The 20,058-nt window shown below is 41.6% G+C and overlaps 1 protein-coding gene across 2 annotated transcripts in view; it reads right to left on the reverse strand.

The window, feature by feature from the left end:
* Positions 1 to 504: 504 nt before the first annotated feature.
* LOC147148537 (solute carrier family 66 member 2) overlaps positions 505 to 20,058 on the reverse strand; it is a 43,566-nt gene continuing 24,012 nt past the window's right edge. Inside the window, exons 4-5 of one of the 2 annotated variants that reach the window (XM_086029685.1) lie at positions 19,235 to 19,451; positions 505 to 5,316 (exon numbers count right to left, since the gene is read on the reverse strand). In XM_086029685.1, the coding sequence (XP_085885811.1) occupies positions 5,142 to 5,316; positions 19,235 to 19,451 (392 nt within the window). In that variant the 3' untranslated portion in view covers positions 505 to 5,141. Of the gene's footprint in view, positions 5,317 to 17,849; positions 19,452 to 20,058 lie in introns of those variants that run through there. The other variant, XM_086029684.1, reaches the window with a different exon arrangement.

The following is a 20,058-nucleotide window of genomic DNA, read 5'->3' on the forward strand; positions in this document are numbered from 1 at the left end:
CATCCATAAACCATAGAGATGTTCCCATTATCTACAGTATCCAGTTAAATATTTCACTGTCAACGCTGCAGAACATGGTAGGCTGAAAGAGATGCTGCACTACAGGTTGCGGGCAAATGAAGGCAAACACATTTTAATTATAACACTACTTTCACTCGAAAAATGTCTGCCACGTGTCCAGAGCAGGTGCAGTCCCATCGTCTATCCACCAACCCCTGTGATTTATAAGGTTCAAACAGACTGCCTCTAAATCCTGTCAAAAAGAGGAAGACAACATTTTCCCAAGACACACAAACACACAGTGGCTTTTCTGTATGTTAAGAGAGTTCGACCTTGAAAGGATCACGTGAGGTTTTCCGAAACCCGCTTAAGTCTAGCTTGAAGCTGCGGCGGCAGCCTGGTGAGCTCAGACAAGCTCTACAGCTGTTTGTCTTTCCATTGTCATTGTCACTGTGTTGCGCACGGTTCAAATCACGCTACCAAGAACAACACAAACCAGCATACTGCAATATAAATACTTTATGTTTGAAACAAATAACAACATCAATATTTTACAAACGTACTGTCTCAAGGAGACAGTGAAAGGCATTATTGAACAATTTGAACAATAGATTTGCATGGTTTCATTTTACAAAGGTAACATTAAAAGGCATCAGAAACCAGTTTAACTTACTCTCCGAACAATTTGGCTGTTCTATTTGGATCACAAGTCAGTTCAACACACTTGCAGCGGAAAGACATTCAAAGAAATAAAAGTAACATTCGGATATTTTTCCTCCATATTACAAAATGACTTGACAGAAAATACAAGATGAAAATCATTGTGTCAACCAACTATGGTCAAGCTTGTGCTTGTTGATGCTACTGACGCCGAGTGTAGAAGAAATTCTGTTAAGGGGGCTATTGTTAACCTGTGCTGAGGGGATCAACAATACAGCATATCTGGTGATGAATGTTTTTGAAATAAGGACAAAGAAGCCTGCAGTGTAGCATTAATGTAGCTTAGCTGTAATGGAGATTAGACATGTTCAGTAGCCATGTGTAAAATGAGATACAAGAATTTGAAAAATGCATGTACACACAAGTCTCGTGCACTAAACACACAGAGAGCAAATAAACAACAGAAGGTCACAGGCAAACAACGCTGACAGCTGCAGTATTAGCCGGACATCTGAAAAATCTATCAACCACTTGGACACTTCTATAAATGTAAGAATTTGACATGTAAAGCCCAGGCCGGGATGCTTTCATGGCTCATGCATAATGTGGCACTGTGAGTTTCACATCCATCAAACATGTAATACCAACACATTCATGCAAAGTCGGCATTTGTGATGGGGACTTATAGCTATACAGTAGCATACATATATGGACTGCAGGCTGCAAATTAGCACACACATATAGAAACAAGAGATGCTAATGTTGGTCTTTTCACGGGTAGCCAATACTAGCATGTCATGTCAACCCAAATGAAATGTTTATGATTTCACACAGAATATACAGTGGGGCAAAATGTATTTGGAAATCCAATGATTGTGCAAGTTGTCCCACTTAAAGGGATAAGAGTGGTCTGTAATTTTCATCATAGATACACTTCAACTATGAGAGAGAGAGATTGTAAAAAGAAAAAAAGGGCTGGGAAATCCAGGGGGGAAAGAATCCTCTTCTTCCGGCTAACGGCTGTGCAGTAAAATCGAAATAAATACATGTATAATCAACACCAAAGGCTGGTGTATTAAATTAATTCCCAAAGACGAAAATGAAGGACATTTTCACTATAATTATAGATTTATAAACATAAAAAGTAGTTTGATAGTTTTCATCTGTTTGTAAAAGAATTTTTGTTTTTACTTTACTTTTTTTTTTTTAATGAACTTGTTTGTTGTTTAGTTTTAATTATTTTGTTAGTTGTTGTTAACTAAAGTAACCTTGCTGGGCAATTACAGAGGTCAAATGTTTCCTGTAGTTCTTGACTAGGTTTGCACCCGTTGTCACAGGTATTTTGGGGCCATTCTTCCATACAGATCTTCTCTGGATGTGTCATGTTTAGTGGCTGTCGCTGGGCAACACGGACTTTCAACTCCCTCCATAGATTTTCTGTTGGGTTGAGGTCTGGAGACTGGCTAGGCCACTCTAAGATCTTGAAATGCTTCTTAAGGAGCCACCCCTTAGTTGCCCATGTGATGTCGTTGCGGTCAATTTCATTTCATGAAGGTCTTCAATGCTCTTAGCGGGGGAAGGAGGATTTCGCCTACATTCTCACGATAGATGACCCCATTCATCCTCTCTTTAATCCTGATCAGTCGTCTTGTCCCCTTAACAGAAAAGCAGCTCCAAAGGATGATATTACCACCCCCATGCTTCACATTGGGCATGGTGCTCTTGGGATGCCACTCATCATTCCTTTCCCTCCTGACACAGCAAGTCGAGTTTATACCAAAACCTTTGGTCTCATTTGACCACATGACGTTTTCCCAGTCCCCGTGTGGATACTGGACATGTGCTGGTTTAAGCGGGGGAACCTTTTGGGTTGCAGGATTTGAATCCATGGCGACATCATGTGTTACTCAGAGATGGGCATTCCGTGTCGGACATGATCTATTGCATGGAGTCCCAGGTCCAGGGAAATTGTCAGTGATCTTGTATTTCCATTTTTTAATAATCACGCCAACAGTAGATCTCTTCTCACGAAGCTGCTTTGCCTATTTTAGAGCAGCTCATCCCATGCTTGTGCAGGTCTAAAATGTTGTTCTTGTAGTCCTTAGACAGCTCCTTAGTCTCTTGCCCATGATGAAGAAATGGGAGTCTGATGTATTATGTGAGTGGATATGTGTCTTTTACACTGATATGAGATCAAAGAAATGGCATTAATGCAGGAATGACGAGTAGAGGATAGAAGCGCTTCTTATGGAAGAGGTAACATGGCTGCGAGAGCCAGAAAACTTGCTGGTCGGGAGGTGTCTAAATATTTATTTATTTTTTCAGATTCTATCTCTCACAGTTGAAGCCTACCTATGATGAAAATTACAGAGCTATCTCATCCCTTTAAAGTGAAAGTTAAGTCAAAAAATGTCTTCACAATAGTATGTTCTGTGCACCACTAGTCTAAACATGGCCTTCTGATTAATATTGCATTTATGGAATTTGAATTAAGCAGCAAAATCTACCTGTTTTTAGCCATCTCAGGGAGCGGCCATTTTGCCACTTGCTGGCGACTGAAAATGACATCGCAGTTGCTCCGGGCTCAGGTAACAAGCAACATTGAGATGGATAAAAACAGGTGGATTTTGCTGCTTAATTCATATTCCACAAACACAATACTGTGTTTAGACTAGTGGGGCTGCACAGAACATATCATCATAAAGTGAATGTTTTACTCGAGTTCCCTTTTAAGTAGGGCAGCTTGCACAATCGGAGGTTGTACAAATACTTTTTTGCCCCACTGCACATTATATGATGAGCTGTCACTGTTATATATACATGTCATGGGATGACATAATTTATCCTATAATTGCCCAAAAAATCTGTACTTATATTCGTGTATGTGGTGCAAAACATATACTCAGTGCTTAGTGTGTTATAAACATGAAATGCACCGACATTTTAATGCTATGATCACATTTCAGTCAACTGTGGACAAAACGGGATGGATGTGAGACAATACGGGGTGATGGAATGGGCAAATGTAACAGCTGGTGAATGCCGTGAATGCCAGGCCAGATTTTGAAACTGTCAAAAAACTACAATGGCAGTCACTTTGCGTAGAAACCTTAGAGACCTGGTTAGTCGTAGTCAAATGAGGTGAATGCAACAAAAACCCTCTGGGACTCATTACTACACCATCACGGATATCGTGATACATCGTGAGAAAACTTAGCAAGACTTAACAAAACATTTTATATGGAGACAAAAGTGGCCAGAATCCCACAGCACACTTCATTTTGGGCGAACGGGGCTGCGGTGGCGACCAGGAACATAGTGTAAGCGTAGCACGACAGAAGCAAGCTGACTGTTGATTTAAAATGTGAGTAAAAACATACTATGGAGGTACGAATCAATCAAAAGCAAGCATCAATGCATTGTTATGTTTGCGTTGGCAAAGCTTGTTGATTGGATGTCATTAGACTGTGCAGGTGGACCTAATTTTAATACCTAAATAGTGAGTGCATAATATGGTGACATTGATTAATTTAATCTCCATAGCTGAAGGATGATGCATAATTATCTTTTTAGGGCTAAGCTATTTTCCTCATTACAGCCAAGTGCTTCGAAATATTTGTGAACAATCGTGCATTTAGGGATGCAGGTAAATAATACAGTTTAAGCATATTTTCTATAACACCATTTGCTTAAAGTTGGCAAAGAGGTTGTCCATGCTGTACACAGTCTCTAGAAAATTATAAATATGTTTAATAAAAAAATAATCTTAGAGTGCACCGTTAGTTCAAAAGATAAATCTCAAATGTGTGATCAGTAATTGCTGGCCTTGTTGCGGACGGATTCTAAATCAATGTTATTTGTGTTATATGCTAAAGAACTTCAGTCCTTGTTAATAAAGCTCACAGGTTGTGTCCTAACACACATACTGATGGCCTTTGCACAGACCATTAGTAGCTGTACATTGTGCGGCCTGGCTTGGCTCTGCCAACGGCAAAAATCGAAATTGGCTGCGAGCACACATCAGCAGGTATTCCAACAGTTCCACACTCTCTGTAAAATACACACACAATGCATGACATGGGACCAGTCTGGTGAGGTGTGGAGTGGGAGACTCATCAGTCAAGCGATAGAGGCCAGTGGAGGTCTACTGGTGCAGCACTGCTTGTTACAGCTGCCATTAGAGCAACAGACCAGCAGTTAGAGAGCTGCCATTGTGAGTAATGTCTGTCTCTTACACTCTCTATGTCCACTAAAAAGGAGTGGCGGATTCAGTCTCATATAACTAAAAGAAACATCTAAAAGCACATCTACAGTAAATGTTGTTTTATCTTAGGAAAGCTAAGGTAGAGGTGCTCAAGGATAAAATTGGGGTACACAAATAAAAGTTCCATTTTGAGCCAACGTTTTGCCTGAAAATACAAACATTTCACTTCTGGTTTTATATGATCACACCTGAAGAAAAGTTCCTGTGTTTGTCTTGTTCAGCCTAACTTGATACGCGTGTCCTGGCTGTAGAACAGCACCTGGAGGAGAATGGCCACATCAATGAGGATCTGGACAGAACCACACACCCAGAACTGAGATGGGCTTTGGTTCATCACAAAGTAGGACGTTTTGAAGATGTCTCCGGCCATCCACAGCAGCACCATCTTCACACTGCAGCAAGGAGACACAAAAAGTTAAGCAAAGTCGATACTGGTTGACACAGATGAGACGTGATCACAGCCTTGCAATCATGGCAGGTTCAGGAGCAGTAGTTAATTCTTCAAGGTTCCAATCACTATTACTGCTTATGTCCATCCATCCATCATCGATACCGCTTCTCCTTACAAGGGTCGCGGTGCACGCTGGAGCCTATCCCAGCTGTCTTCGGGCAGTAGGCGGGGGACACCCCGAATTGGTTGCCAGCCAATCGCAAGACAAACATCCGCACTCACCATCACACCAATTTAGAGTGTTCAATCAACTTACCATGCATGTTTTTGGAATGTGGGAGGAAACCGGAGTACCCGGAGAAAACCCACGCAGGCACGGGGAGAACATGCAAACCCCACACAGGGAGGCCGGAGCCAGGATCGAACCCACGACCTCTGAACTGTGAGGCGGACGTGCTAACTAGTCGACCACCGTGCCGCCCTACTGCTTACAACTACCCTTTAAGTATGATCATCTAGTTGCCATGGTAACCCTCCTCTGGTGGCCCTCAGTGGACCTTCATTGCTGTATGTATGTTTGGGTTGAATAAATTGCTTTTGCAAAGAAACTGCAGGTTAAGGAGTGATAAACCAATACAACAGAGTCCAGCTCTCAAGGATAAACTGCTAGCACAGCATTTGCATGGCTACTATAAGATTGTGAAATAATGCCAAGACATTTTGTTTGCTTATATTTGCTATACAATATTCATCATGCGGTACTCGAATATACCCACAAACTGCAAGAAAAGAGCCCAGAGTAATCTGCAGTGCAAGCAGCCTGATGCAAGCACAGCAGTCAGAAGGAAACGCTCAAGAAAGAGCACGAAACATGTTCTTTATCTTGTATCACAGCTTCACATAGTCCACTCCACTCATTTTATGTAATCTTAATTGTATCCCACCCCTAGTTTCGCTTCATCTTTGTAATACTCATGCTCCCCTTCCTTCCTTTGCATTCTGTGTCTGTCTGGCCTCATTTTACTGTCATGTTTCTTTACTTTGTTACCCTTCACACTCATTTGTTTTACCTCACTTCTGCTCCAGCAACTCTGCCCCTGCTGTTTTCCACCCCGATCCCCTGAGAGTGAATACCCACTGGCATGAATGGATCATGAGTTTATACTTTTCATTAGAGCTGACTGGGCCCGGGAGAGAGAAAGCCCATCAGTCATCAAGGAGATATATTGTGGGGGTCTTACAGAGGTGGGAGAGAAAGGAACATCAGAGGACAACATCTATCCAACGTGCAGTGGCATAGCCAGGAAACCACCAGAGATAGAGATGAGAATGATACGGATGATGAGTCTATATGGGTTGGGAAGCAGCCTAATGACCATGGGGATGTATGGACTGTACTATCCTTGAGCTGTCCTTGCAGAGTCATGTCAAACTCCCATTTCTGCCCTGGGGTCCCTTAAGGCACTGGCAAGGAACGGAAGCATTGGCAAAGAAATGACGATAACATTATACCCCATACTTCATGTGGGTCCAGTCAAAGAAAGTGCGAAGTAGATATGCCGGTTACTTGGTAATGCTGGTTGTAATGGCAAACTGTGAAAAAGATTAGTAAATATTAGAAAACACAATGTTTCTCAGATTAAGGTGTGAGTAAATGCAGAGATGGGTTGAGTCAAGCACTGTATTTGCACTTAAACACAAGGGCCTGTCATACTATTTAGTCCATAAGACTAGTATTAAGAATTTTTCATCTTTGGGGGACACTATACTTCTTATTGGTGTTAGATAATGCAGTAATGTGCCAAATAATGAGGAGTTAGTACGTGTAACAAACCATCCATCCATCCATTATTCAAACCGCTTATCCTCACGAGGGTCGTGAGCGTGCTGGAGCTATCCCAGCTGTCTTCGGGAAGTAGGCGAGGTATACCCTGAACGGGTTGCCAGCCAATCGTAGGGCACACAAAGACAAACAACAATTCACACTCACAATCACACCTATACGGACAATTTAGAGAAGGGGCGTCCAAACCTTTTGCAAAGAGGTACAGATTTGGTGAGGTGAAAATGTGTTGGGGGCCGACCATAGAGCTTCCAATTGCTTTAATTTTTTACGGTGTTCGTTACCTGCCACCTTGTCGTACAATGTAGTTTGCATGTTTCGATGTTTCGTCTACTCTTGATATTGAATTTCTTGAAAACAGCCAGTCTCTTAGCAAAGTAGACAGACACAGTTGTTTTGTATTTCACTTCTTTGCTCCAGTCTCTATTTTAGAAATGCGTGGGAAAGGGCCACACAAAGGTCGTTCACTCTGGCACATAACTGACTGAGAATGATGTGTTTGGAGGTATTTCCGAAAACAGCCACGAGCACGGCCACAGGCCTGCTGCCATCTTCTGGTGAAATATAAAATATATATATATATTTTTTTTTCTTTTTTTACATGTATATTTTCTACTGCTGGCAATCGTACTGCCGGGCGACACACAAAATTTTATGACAAGGGCTCCGGGCCGGTGGAAATTTGAACACGGGCCGCATTTGGCCTCAGGTCCAGACTTCGGACATGCCTGATTTATAGAGTGTTCAATTAACCTACCATACAAGTTTTTGGAATGTGGGAGGAAACTAGAGCAACCGGAAAAAACCCACGCAGGTACGCGAGAACATGCAAACTCCACACAGGAAGGCCGGAGCCCGGATTCGTACCCTGTACCTGTAAAAAAATAACAACTATGACCACTATTATTACTATATTTAGACTTTGTCTGATTAAAAAAAAAAAAAAACAACAATGCATTTTTGTAAGGGTTAGGGTCAGTCCCTCTTGTGGACACTCGTGAGTGTTCCACTGTGCTGATTCAAGCACCTTTAACAAAGCCAAAGAATGACAGATAACGAATGTTGGCGTCCTTTTCAAGGCTGCCATTGTATACATGTCTATGGTTTATCATTTATAAGGCTTGTTTCTTCAGGAGGCTTTATTCTTCAAAGACTACGTCATCTTAGAACTGATTTCTGTTGTGCAATAAGAGTCTACCTTAAGCAAGAGATGACAAGCTGATAAGTAACAAAACAAACTTAATTTTCTTCAACACATACTGCCTGCCTCCATTGTCCTCTACCTCCAATTTCTGTAGCAGACTTCAGTCAGTCTCTGTCTGTTTCATCCTCCTCCTCCCAGGGCTGCCAGAGGAGAACTTGGTTTGAGCACATCCGACTCTCGCTGACTTTCTGCTCCCTTAACAATTTAAACTTTTCGGGGTAAACATGGCATCGTTTACTGGAGCTGCTCCAAATAGTACTTTTAAATTTTCGTTCAACAGAATTATTTAAAAAAACTCATGAAGCAGGGCTGGAAAACAATGATAGCACCCTTAGGATAAAATGAAAAGAATTTGACCATGGACATGTTCAACCAAGGTGTGTCCTCTAGTTAGCATCACAGGTGTCTTCAAACTTGTAATCAGTCAGTCAGCCTTTTTAACCCATTTAGGCCTAAATCGCATGGCAAAACATCCCTCTAAAACCTGAAGTTTTGTGGAAATCCAACACCTACAAAATAATTGATATCTCATCTTGGGTGGTGCATGGGCAAATGAAGAGGGTATTGGGTAAAAGTGCACATCCAGGATTTGTATTTACTTTGTATTCATGTTTTTCAGGAAATTTTCCCCAAAATTCAGTAGCTAATTTATGGATCACAATACTAAAAAAAAAAAATCTGGCAAATGCAAGCATTAGTGGACAATTGGACAGAGGTGGGTAGAGTAGCCAAAAAATGTACTCAAGTAAAAGTACTGTTACTTCAGAATAATATGACTCAAGTAGAAGTAAAAAGTAGTAATCAAAATAATTACTTGAGTAAAAGTAAAAAAGTACTTGGTGAAAAAACTACTCAAGTACTGAGTAACTGTAGCAACGTTTCATATTTTTTTTAAACAACCATTCAATCAGACGAAAATACAAAATAATCATCTTAAACATTAAAGTCCATCCAATCAATAAAATGAATTACACTTAATTAAAGAATAGCTTAAAATAATCTTAAGGTAAATTCAAGTACTTTAATCAACAATAAAATAATAATAGTATAAATAAAAGAAATAAATTAAGCACAAATAGCACAACATTTCAGCCCCTGTACTTTTTTATGAAACAGGCTTTGCAGGCAGAACAAGGTGGCCCATGAACTCGTATAAACTGTGTGTGTGTTTGTCTGTGTGTGTGTGTTTCAGTCTGTGTGTTTGTGACAAAACATGAAAAACAAACATTTCACTCAGTGATGTGTATTAAGCTTTAACAGTAGTTGGCTCTCAAGGTTCTTGCAGTGAAGCTGTGATCGTTTAGCAGTAAACAGGAGTCCAGCATGATTGAAAAGTCTCTCACAGGCTGCAGATGCAGACATTTTAGATCCATTTCATCCGAAAAACAACTCTTTCCCGCAGCTGAAGTTCAATACGATCACGTTTCGAGACTGCCATACGGCTACGTTTGCCTGGCGCAGGTCTCTGACAAAATAAATGCACCTTTCTCTGAGAGAGAGAGACAGAAGGGAGAGAGAGAGAGAGACGCGTACGTACGCGGAGGGGATAAAAGTAACGGGTTCAATGTAGCCTAACGTAGCGGAGTAAGAGCACAGTTTCTTCTTCACAAATCTACTGAAGTAAAAGTAAAAAGTATAGTGAATTTAAAACTAGGCGGCACGGTGGTTGACTGGTTAGCACGTCCGCCTCACAGTTCTGAGGTCGTGGGTTCGATCCCGGCTCCGGCCTCACTGTGTGGAGTTTGTATGTTCTCCCCGTGTCTGCGTGGGTTTTCTCCGGGTACTCCGGTTTCCTCCCACATTCCAAAAACATGCATGGTAAGTTGATTGGACTCTCTAAATTGCCCCTAGGTGTGATTGTGAGTGCGGATGTTTGTCTCTGTGTGCCCTGCAATTGGCTGGCAACCAATTCCGGGTGTCCCCCGCCTACTGCCCGAAGACAGCTGGGATAGGCTCCAGCATGCCCCGCGATCCTTGTGAGGAGAAGCGGTATCGATAATGGATGGATGGATTTAAAACTATCCCTAGAAGTACAAAATTTCCCAAAACTTACTCAAGCAAATGTAACGGAGTAAATGTAACTCGTTACTACCCACCTCTGCAATTGGACCACACTACATTAGAGCAGTTAGGATTTTGTTAATTTCCGTACAACTCGTAACTCTTCTTGATTATCCATTGCAGTGTCTATATAATCTTTAGCCTTCCAGCAATGTCCCAACTATGTTGCCAAACTCTGCAGACCCTTACCTTCCTAAGTTATTTACTCCGCTCCCTTTGTGTGATTCATTGCTCAAGAGACAACCGGCACCATTAAATACAGTATAACTCATTAACAATGTAATTACGGCGGGCAGGTCATCTTTACAAGTATAATCTCAAATGAAATGCAACAGAAAGGGGACCAAACACCATTTGGGGGTCATTTATCTTTGACAGGCATGAATTCAATTCCCACATTTTACTCTTTACTCTTTATCATGCCAGTCTCACCTAGCGGCATGTGACAGGGTGCATTCATAGTTGGCCTTGATGCGGCTATGCTGACAACTGCTGAAAAACCTTGAAAACAAATGATTGAATTTGGGCCAGACTGATGATTTGTACATGAACACAGAGAGAAAGTGATTATGGTATTGATTGAAAAGACTGAATAAGTGACTACCACATCTTACATTAACACACATGCATCAGTCATCAACCAGCAGTGTTTGCTTTTTTATTTGCACGACAAAGACAAGAGACCAAGCGAAACCCAATGTGCAAACCATGAAATTGCATACTAACATTTCATTCTCACCAAGGTGTATACGCACAGTGTACAGTATACACAAGCACACACCTACACACAACAGCACACACACCAAGGCAAGCACACACACACACACACACACCAACCAACAGGCAAACTCCATAACTCAGCCTGGTCAAGTTGCATTGAAAGGTCTTGACCTGACACTTTCATCTGAGTTAAGTGCTGAGAAATGAGGGAGGAAAGGGTGAAATGGTGAACTGGGTTCTTGAGGGATAGCTATAAAAAGAGCAGGTCTGTTTTGGATGACAGTGGATGGAGTTGAGAGGAAAATGGTGAGAGATGGATGATAGTGTAGTATGGGACTATAAATCTTGAGAAAGGTGAATAACCATACCACGCTAATAGAGTGACGGGACAGGAGAAAGCAAGGGACAACGTGAGGGAGGTCTGACTGTGCACCGTGAAAGGCTGCACCACATGCGGGCAAGCCACTAATTGTGACGAATATCGATTGGGGCCGTCAGAACTACTGTTAGCTCCGGTAGACTAGTGTACAAGATGAGTCCGAGTGGCATTTAGAAAGAAACACAAATATACACTGGAGGGATTAAATTGACATTAGTGGGAAATCTGCAGTTTACACATTTCAAGTCTCCAATAGTGTAAATTATATCAGTTGGAATTTATGATAGTATCCTACAGCAATACAGTTTACCACCCGTCCATCCATCCATAAACAATCATTGATAAAATACTTCCGTTAAAGAACTCTAAGAAAGCCAAGTGGAAACGCTAGCACCAGCTTTTCTAGCCATCGGATCCTAAAAGATGTGTTGCTCTGCAGAACAGTTCTCATGTTTAATCAAGAAATGTATCCGTACCACGAGCTTTACTTGACCTGCACAAGATGGTTATCTATGACACCTGCTCAAAGATTAACTTCAGCACAAAGGTTGTGGGAGTTTATTCTCTAAACCAAGTCTACTGTGCAGCTCCCAAGTTCTGATAAATTGGAGGATTGTGTTAGCAAGCAGATCCGCTCTGAAATCTGTGTTAATCAAATCATGTGAGCTGGAAAAACCTGACATACTGGACAATATGCACAACAACAACTGTCCAAACCCTGTACAATTATACAAGACTGTATTACTGTATAGTCTAACTTCTCCCCCTCGTTACCCTTGCCTATTCCTTTTCTTCGTGATTCTCACGCTCATCCTTCTGCACTCCTCAGACTCATTTCCCGTCAACGATTGTCATCTTATCTTTCTTTATAGCCTCCTGTGCTGATTTTCTCACAGTGTCCACTGCCCAAGACATGCTTAGGTGTCTTAATGTGGGTTTGAACGACAGCCAAATGGTCATAATGTCCTTGACACCACAATGCACTATGTGATGCTCCCGAAGTTTTCTCACTGAAGGTTTGGACTTCCAATATTGAGTTTTCTAGTTCTGACAACACAGAGGAACAAACAAGACTAAAGTGTATTTGTAATGGATGACAATTTCTCATCATTTCACGTTGAGATTTGAGGTTTGTATAGCTTGTATTGGAGACAGAGATGTGGCAGTGAGCAACCAATTGATCGTACTCAATACGCCCTGGAGCCAATGTGCACATGTTTAAAGCTTCAACAGCAGTTTTTTTTCAGCACAACTTTGCATGTGTGCGTCAGGATGATGAGTTCACGCATGCTTGTTTGCGCATCTGTCTTTATGCCCACACACATCCTTGTGTGTGGAGATTTAAGAGCACGGCTTTGCAGAACCGCTTGCAGGCCCACTAACTATGAATAATGCATTTTTATTGATTGCACATGGGCAAATACAGAAAAGTACCAATATGCGTATGATAATGGATTCTCCGAAATGAAACAAAGGTTAGGTGACGAGGTGTATCGGTCGGTTTGCTTTAAGTTATTTTCAGCGGTTACTGAATAAACAGAAAGCTCTAAATGTGCATGAGCGTCCAAATGAACACAAATCTATTACAAGTCTGTTGTCCATTATACATTTATCTATCCATTTCCAATACAGATAATCCTACACATGATTGTTGGAAGCTTGAGCCTATACCAGCTGACTTTGGGTGAATGGAGGATTACAGCTGGATCTGTTCACCAGTCAATAACAGTGAGCACATACACACAGACAACCACTCAGACTCATATTTGACACCATCTCTAATTGGGAACTGTTGCATGCTCTGAAGTCAAGCTGTGTACCACTGCGCAACCAGAGATCCTACCTTTATATTTATCAAAACATATTTACAAGCGATCAAGGCAAAGAAGTCAGCGAGTCTAAAAATAAATAAATAGATCCGTGTGCTTATTTTTTTTGTTTTATTCTGTATCTTATGCATCTTGCACATGCCCAAAACACAGATGATGACAAATATTCTGGGTAAAAGACTGGTGGTTTCTTTTGACGCTTCATTTTGTTACGCTTTGACTTACATCCTTCTGCATGAAAAAGACTCAGTTCCTGTATAGTTACCATCCACAAATAAATCAATACATTATGCTAAACAACCCCCCTGTGATTGCTATTACTGTACACTTTTGCAAAGACAGTCCATCCTTCATTTCCCAAGTAAGGACTCCCCTTTGGGGAATAACGCTGGTTCATAGGTCACAAAACAATTTGAGGTCATCACCATGTTTGCACCATATCCTCCAGGGTCTGACTGTAAAAGGTAGTGGCCCCTTGTCCAGAATGGCTGTGAGGTAAAGGCCACCTTGACAGAAACATGAAACTGCCATCAGGCTGCTATTCAGTTCTGCTCACAATGGAGCGAAAGAAAGAAGCTGTTGGCTGTGAAGGTGCGTCAAGGACAACACGCACGTACGCACGCACGCACAGACGTACACTTCACTCCCTGAAGACGAATAATAACTGCAATTCTTTATCCAAAAATGCAAGAATGTATGTGAATTTAATCCACAGCACTGATTAAAAACTCAATTGCACTACACACAAATTGGTCTGTGCTCTTGCAACTTGAAAGCCCTCCTCTGTGTAGCGGACATTGTTCAGCAGTTGGGGTAGAAGAGATAAGGTGAACATTATATTTTGAATGAGAGGGGGAAAAAAGTTAAATGCCTACAGAGAATCCATATCACTCACATATGCACATTATTTTTATATGAATCTGGTTACTTGTTACTATGTGCAATTCCTTGTGTGCTTTGTTTCAGCAGTCAAAAACAATTTAATTAAGCCTGAATGTCAGTGTGGATTAAAGAGCTGTGGGCGACTAAGATGTAAGAGAGCAGACCAGACTGACAAAATAAATCAAATGAGTGAAACTGCATTTTCAGAAGTATCAGAGTCAGAGGAGACAGAGCAACGCGGTGCAGGTGGTGTTCTGAAAAGGTAATGCCATCTTGGAAACAAGCACCAAATCACAACGTAATTCACAGGTGTAACAGTTGTCTTTACCATGGTGTTTACTTGATTTGTTTTGTGGTTTCTGCGTTCAAAACATTGTTGCAACATTGAGGGACCGCCTCATGCATTTTGCAGACAGCGCTTTGTGGGCTTCTGCAAACCACGATAGCGAGTCCAAACTACAGGCCTGTCTACAATACCAAAAGCAAAGTAAGGCAACATCAAGTAAGCGGGAAAGAAACTATTCGTAACACGCAAGAGGACAGTGGTATATTATAACTTTAGTAAATTGAGAAAAAAAGAGTAATCAGAGCAATGTAAACAAGTCAACACACCAACAACACAACAACAGAAACAAGAACAAAACCAACAAAATAAGGGGAACAACAACATTTTAAAGGGAGGGATTGATGGATATTTGAAAGACATGTCAGGTGCATTTTGGAACGTTCACGCATGACATGCGCACTGAAAGTCGCAATGTATCCCATCGGGTCGTGGGGCACCCCCATGGACGATGGTGCCCAACGCACTGTGCATTATCTGTGCATAGGGAGCGCCGGCCCTGGGTAAAGGGACACCCAAGGCTGAAGCCTGCCTAGGTGCTCCCCTCCATAGATTAATCAGATTAATATAAACAAGGAAAGGTCTGCAAAATAAATGTACTATGGTAAGAAAAAGATCACTGTTCACTCAGGCTATATGTATATATATATATATATTGTATATAATATATACAACAACGAATTCAATACTACTTTCCATTCCCACGTTGCGGTGTTGTGAGTGCGTATGTGCAGACAATGCAATGTGTCGATATTGGACAGAAAGCATAATTACATGGAGCGCGCTTGAACATGCTGGCGCAGTTTCCATAACATTCATTTGGGAATGGTTATGTATTCTTACAGTCATATACAGCAGTATCGAACCATGGCAAAGCGACCAGAAAACAACAAGTGTTTCAGATGGGATGACATGAGGGGATGTGCAAACTTTTTATATCTGTACAACCTTTCAAGCCAGACTAAAAGTGATCAGTTTCTTTCATTGGTGCAGAAGTGCTGAATTTGTACAATCAGGATGCTGACATTTGCCCCAATTAAAAACAAATTTTATTCTGACATTTTTGTCACTCTAATTAATGAAAAAAGAAATGGGAAATGGTAGGATACTTAAGTGGTTGATGGTATATTGTCATAATATTGAGCATGTAGGCATTTTCCATGGCTATGATACAAGACCAGGCCTTTTCATCAGTCATCTCCGCACCCTAATGTAGTATTATTGCACAATTAATCTTTGGCAAGATTGTCGCTCTGAGCTGAAATGACGGTTCTAGAAAGCGCAGCTGTAAACCTTGAGGACACTATGGGAAAATTGAGCACATTTACCAAAAAGAACCTTAGGCCATTTAATACTAAATTGCAGACAGTGACGCATCTTTAAGTACATTGCTTCTTTGCATTAAAACTTAAAAGCTTAAAAAAGGCTGGATGGACACATGGCTAATATGAAGTCATTTGTAATGTCCAAGCTGCATATTTTCCTCTGTAAAATATCATCCCTTCACTGATATTAAGTGTGGAGGGAAAGGGAAGAGAGAAGGATGGAAATAGAAAAGCAGTTGAGCTGCAGCATTACAGCAAAGCATGCAGTATGTGTAGAAAATATTAAATAAATGTCATCTTTGCCTCTTGTCTGCAGTGAAAGGGTGAAAGGCTCTTAAGGGGAAAGCAACAGAAACCAAGGCCATGCTCGCCTTCTCTTGTTCATGTCCACACTATCTCAATACAGATGTAGGCCCGAACGTGACAAATGGGTGGGCTTGGAAAAATCAGGGTGGGCCTGAATATTTCTCTCACTGAGCACAATCCTCCTGTCCCAACACATCATATATTGAAATAATATAACAAACTGAATAATATGAAGCCTGCGCACACCCAGGCCCACCCATGGCTCCGCCGTGACACAGACGCACGCAGACATGCAGACGTACACACACATTCTGATGATTGGTGAAATGTAAACAATGTGGGATGTCATTGCAGTCTGTGCGAATGAAAGGTATACAGCACTGTTTTTCTTTGTTTTGTTTTTTCAACCGGAGTCTGTTGCTCTGTGTGATGTAGTAAGTATGTTCTCGACGCCGATTGGCTGTCGCCGACGACATTGGACAGACTCAAAAAATGGCAAAAGGATGACTGACGGACTGACTTACCCACATCTGTCAATAAAGTATAAAAGGTGCTTTGGGGAATTGAAAAATAGCAAATAAAGCATAGCCAAAACACAAAAGAACATCAAGAAAACTTGTACCCGTGCTTTCTTCTGTGTGAGCAGACACGTGGGCAGGAGTTTGAACTGGCTCTGGCGTTTTCCCCGGTGAAAAGAAATACACATAAAAAAATCCATTTAAAATCTTGGAAAGCACGGTTTGTTACACTAAAAGATAGATGGTGACATTTGTTCTGTCACGTGCGAAGCTGTAACCCATCATTACTCAGCTTTGAGGCTGCAGTGATGCAAACAAAAAACAAACCATTTTCTCGGCTGAAACTCCTGAGAATCTGTGGCATAAAAATAGAAATCAATCTGAGGTGAGGTCAACTGCCTCAGCCTCACAGGAGGTAGCCCCCCAGAATCCCGACTCGCCCGAGGAGGTCTGAGGAGGCGAAACCTGTGGGGCAAAACCATGAAAAAAATCGACGAGTGGAGAAGAAACACATGCTTGAAGGGCTCGCGGCAATGTTGCTGATCCCCCCAGATGCTGCGATACCTGATCCTTCAACCTCAACAGTGAAAAGGTCTCGGGAGAACTCGACTCCCACTCCAACCTCGTCTCAACCACGGAAGCGAGGGCGAACTGACTGACTTATGGCGCTGCAAGTGAAGGAGTTGCCAAGGCCACTTATACCAAGGTGGTGAAATCAAGCAGCAAGCATTTTAATGTAACAAAGAAGGATGCAGAAGGACAATCCCTGGATGACTTGGACCTTCGAGATATCCAGCGTACCAACAATTGTACCCTCCTGAATACGGAACCCGGATTCCTCATCCGCATCGAGCGTAAATACCTTCATGAAGGCTAGATGCATGTCGTTTGCAAAGACGAGAAAACCATGCAGTGGACAAAGCAAGTCATTTGCACGATAGAATACTCACACAAAAACGAACCAGGGTACGAGGCATGTGGACCAAGACCTTTGGTGTGTGGATCCCTGAGGTGGAAAAGGTGGAAACCACAGACTTACTGACACTGGTGGACTGATGCAATTCAGAAGTCCAGCGGAAGGATATGGAGGTCCGTGGTTCATGAAAAGGAATGGGAGATCAGATGTACATTGTGGCTGTCCGAGCACCGTTCCTGACTGGACTGGAAAAACTGGACTAGGCCCCTTTCACAGGGTCTAGGAGAGTCCAGTTCCAGATGAAGAAAGTGGGCAAGAAAGCTCGGAACCCAGACATGAAGAACTGTTGGAGAAGGGAGCCGATGCTAGTAATGCTCCTGCCCCAACGCCCGAACCTGCTCATGGAGCAAAGGATCCCGCGTCTACCATGGAAATGGAGACAACGGAACCCGAGTCCGAGTTGACAGAGGTTTAGGGCTAGGGCCACTTTAGCTCATGTCTGGGGGCAATATCAAAACTAGAGGGTGTACGGTAAACCAACGTGGACGTTTATTCTAATTATCTATTCTTACTATCCATTGATAATGAAGAATGAATTTCATATTGAAGACGGCTCCAGTTACTGGAAATAAAGTTAAAAACCAGACCATAATGTAAAGTTGGGCAGAAGATGGTTTTGGTTTTAATGAGGTTCAGTTTCAGGAGGTTGCCATTCATCAAGGTTTTTATTTTGGTGAGGACAAAGAGAATGATAATGGTGATGGTTTTGGTGGAAAACAGAGAGTCACATTGTTTCCATGGTAATAGAAGGGTAAACCATAGCGAGGCATAATCTGACCAAGTGGGTGGGGGAATATATAGGTGATGAGAATAGATCCGAGCACCATGTCTTGAGGGACTCCGTGTTAAGCAGGGGTACTGTAGGATGTGTTGTTATGGATGGAGATGTAATGGTTTTGTATTAGTTCATTTATAGTGGTAAACAGATGATAAGGGCTGTTGTTCTGTGAAGCAAGTGCAGAATTACAGTTATTTTGTAGATGCTTATTTGGAAAATCAAAACTTTTTTTTTTTTAGCCCGTATCACCCACCCCTATTGGCCACTGGCCCAACACAGTGCCATATTGGCCAACATTAATTTTGAGCAATGTATTTTTGAAATAGCCGGAACAATCAGTGTCACGAGCGTATTGACTCAGTGTTCAGTGATTTCCGTAACAATAACAATATGTACAATTCGTAACATTTGGTAGCTTTGGTGAGGAGCAACGAAGGGCAAGCTGTGAACCGCGGTATGAGCTCTTTCACTTGAAGGATGTATCCATAGATTTAATACTAAAGGCACTGCAGGGGATGGCTATGTAATAAACCACTGTCAGGGGCCAAATGTATGCAGATGGGTGTAAAAGGAAAAAAAAACACAAAAACCTTGACTCAAGTGTTTTTCTCACATTACCCCTTATGATTATAAATGACCTGATTTGCATACTTAGTTCATGTAAATGGAAATTGCTTTTTTGTGGCCAGTGAGGGAGAAAAGGTGTGAGACTGCAGCTCATTCGTAAATTGTATTCGACCCCATTGGTGCTATACCTCATGCCTTTGGTGGAGCGGTTGTGGAAGTTCTGCAGTAGTTGAGGGAGGCCTAGCATAGCCTCAAATATCACAGCCAAGGAGCCCAGCATCTCTACAAAGACGACAGAGTCCAGCAGCAGCATGGTGACCATTGCACATAGGACACTGAGGCCGAAACAGAAGAGAAGGTAGTCCTCAAACGCATTCCACTTCCAGAAATAATGCAGATCCAAATCTAGCAAACGGCAGAGTGGAAAAATGCAGAACATTAGGTGTGCATGTGATTCTGTGTGGTGATAGTATGTGAATATGAAATTGTAAGAGCAGGGGAGACAGGAAATTATTGAAAGCAATACAGTATAAACGGTACATCAGAATTCTGCAAAGAAAGCACACCTATATCAATACAGTGCACATGCATGAGAGAATGCAACAAGATAAATGAGGGGATCCAAAGCTTTTACATTTCAATTACTTTAGAATAACCTGGCCTTTGGTGAGATTAGGTTGGAGATTTAGAAACGTTTAATACCTGAGGTTAAAAGTGTCTCTTTTTCCACTTACCCATTTATCACATTCTACTTTGGAAATACACAGACAAATAGAAAGATTGTTGCAGTTAAAAAAAAAAAGCAGTTGCTTTTTCTCCAAAGAGCATCTTCTCTCATTGAATGTAGAAGGATGCTATTACCGATGATTTAGTAAAAAGGTCAAATCTGAAGTAGAGTGAGTTTTAAGTAGGCCTGATATTATTGGTCTTTCTTGGAAATTAAAACAATTGTAAAAGAAAAGTACTATAACAAGGAAAGTGAAAACTTGACATTTTCAAACAAAAACTCATT

Source organism: Filicampus tigris, chromosome 4, assembly GCF_054856515.1.
Source record: "Filicampus tigris isolate MCC_2025a chromosome 4, RoL_Ftig_1.0, whole genome shotgun sequence".
Lineage (NCBI taxonomy): Eukaryota > Metazoa > Chordata > Actinopteri > Syngnathiformes > Syngnathidae > Filicampus > Filicampus tigris.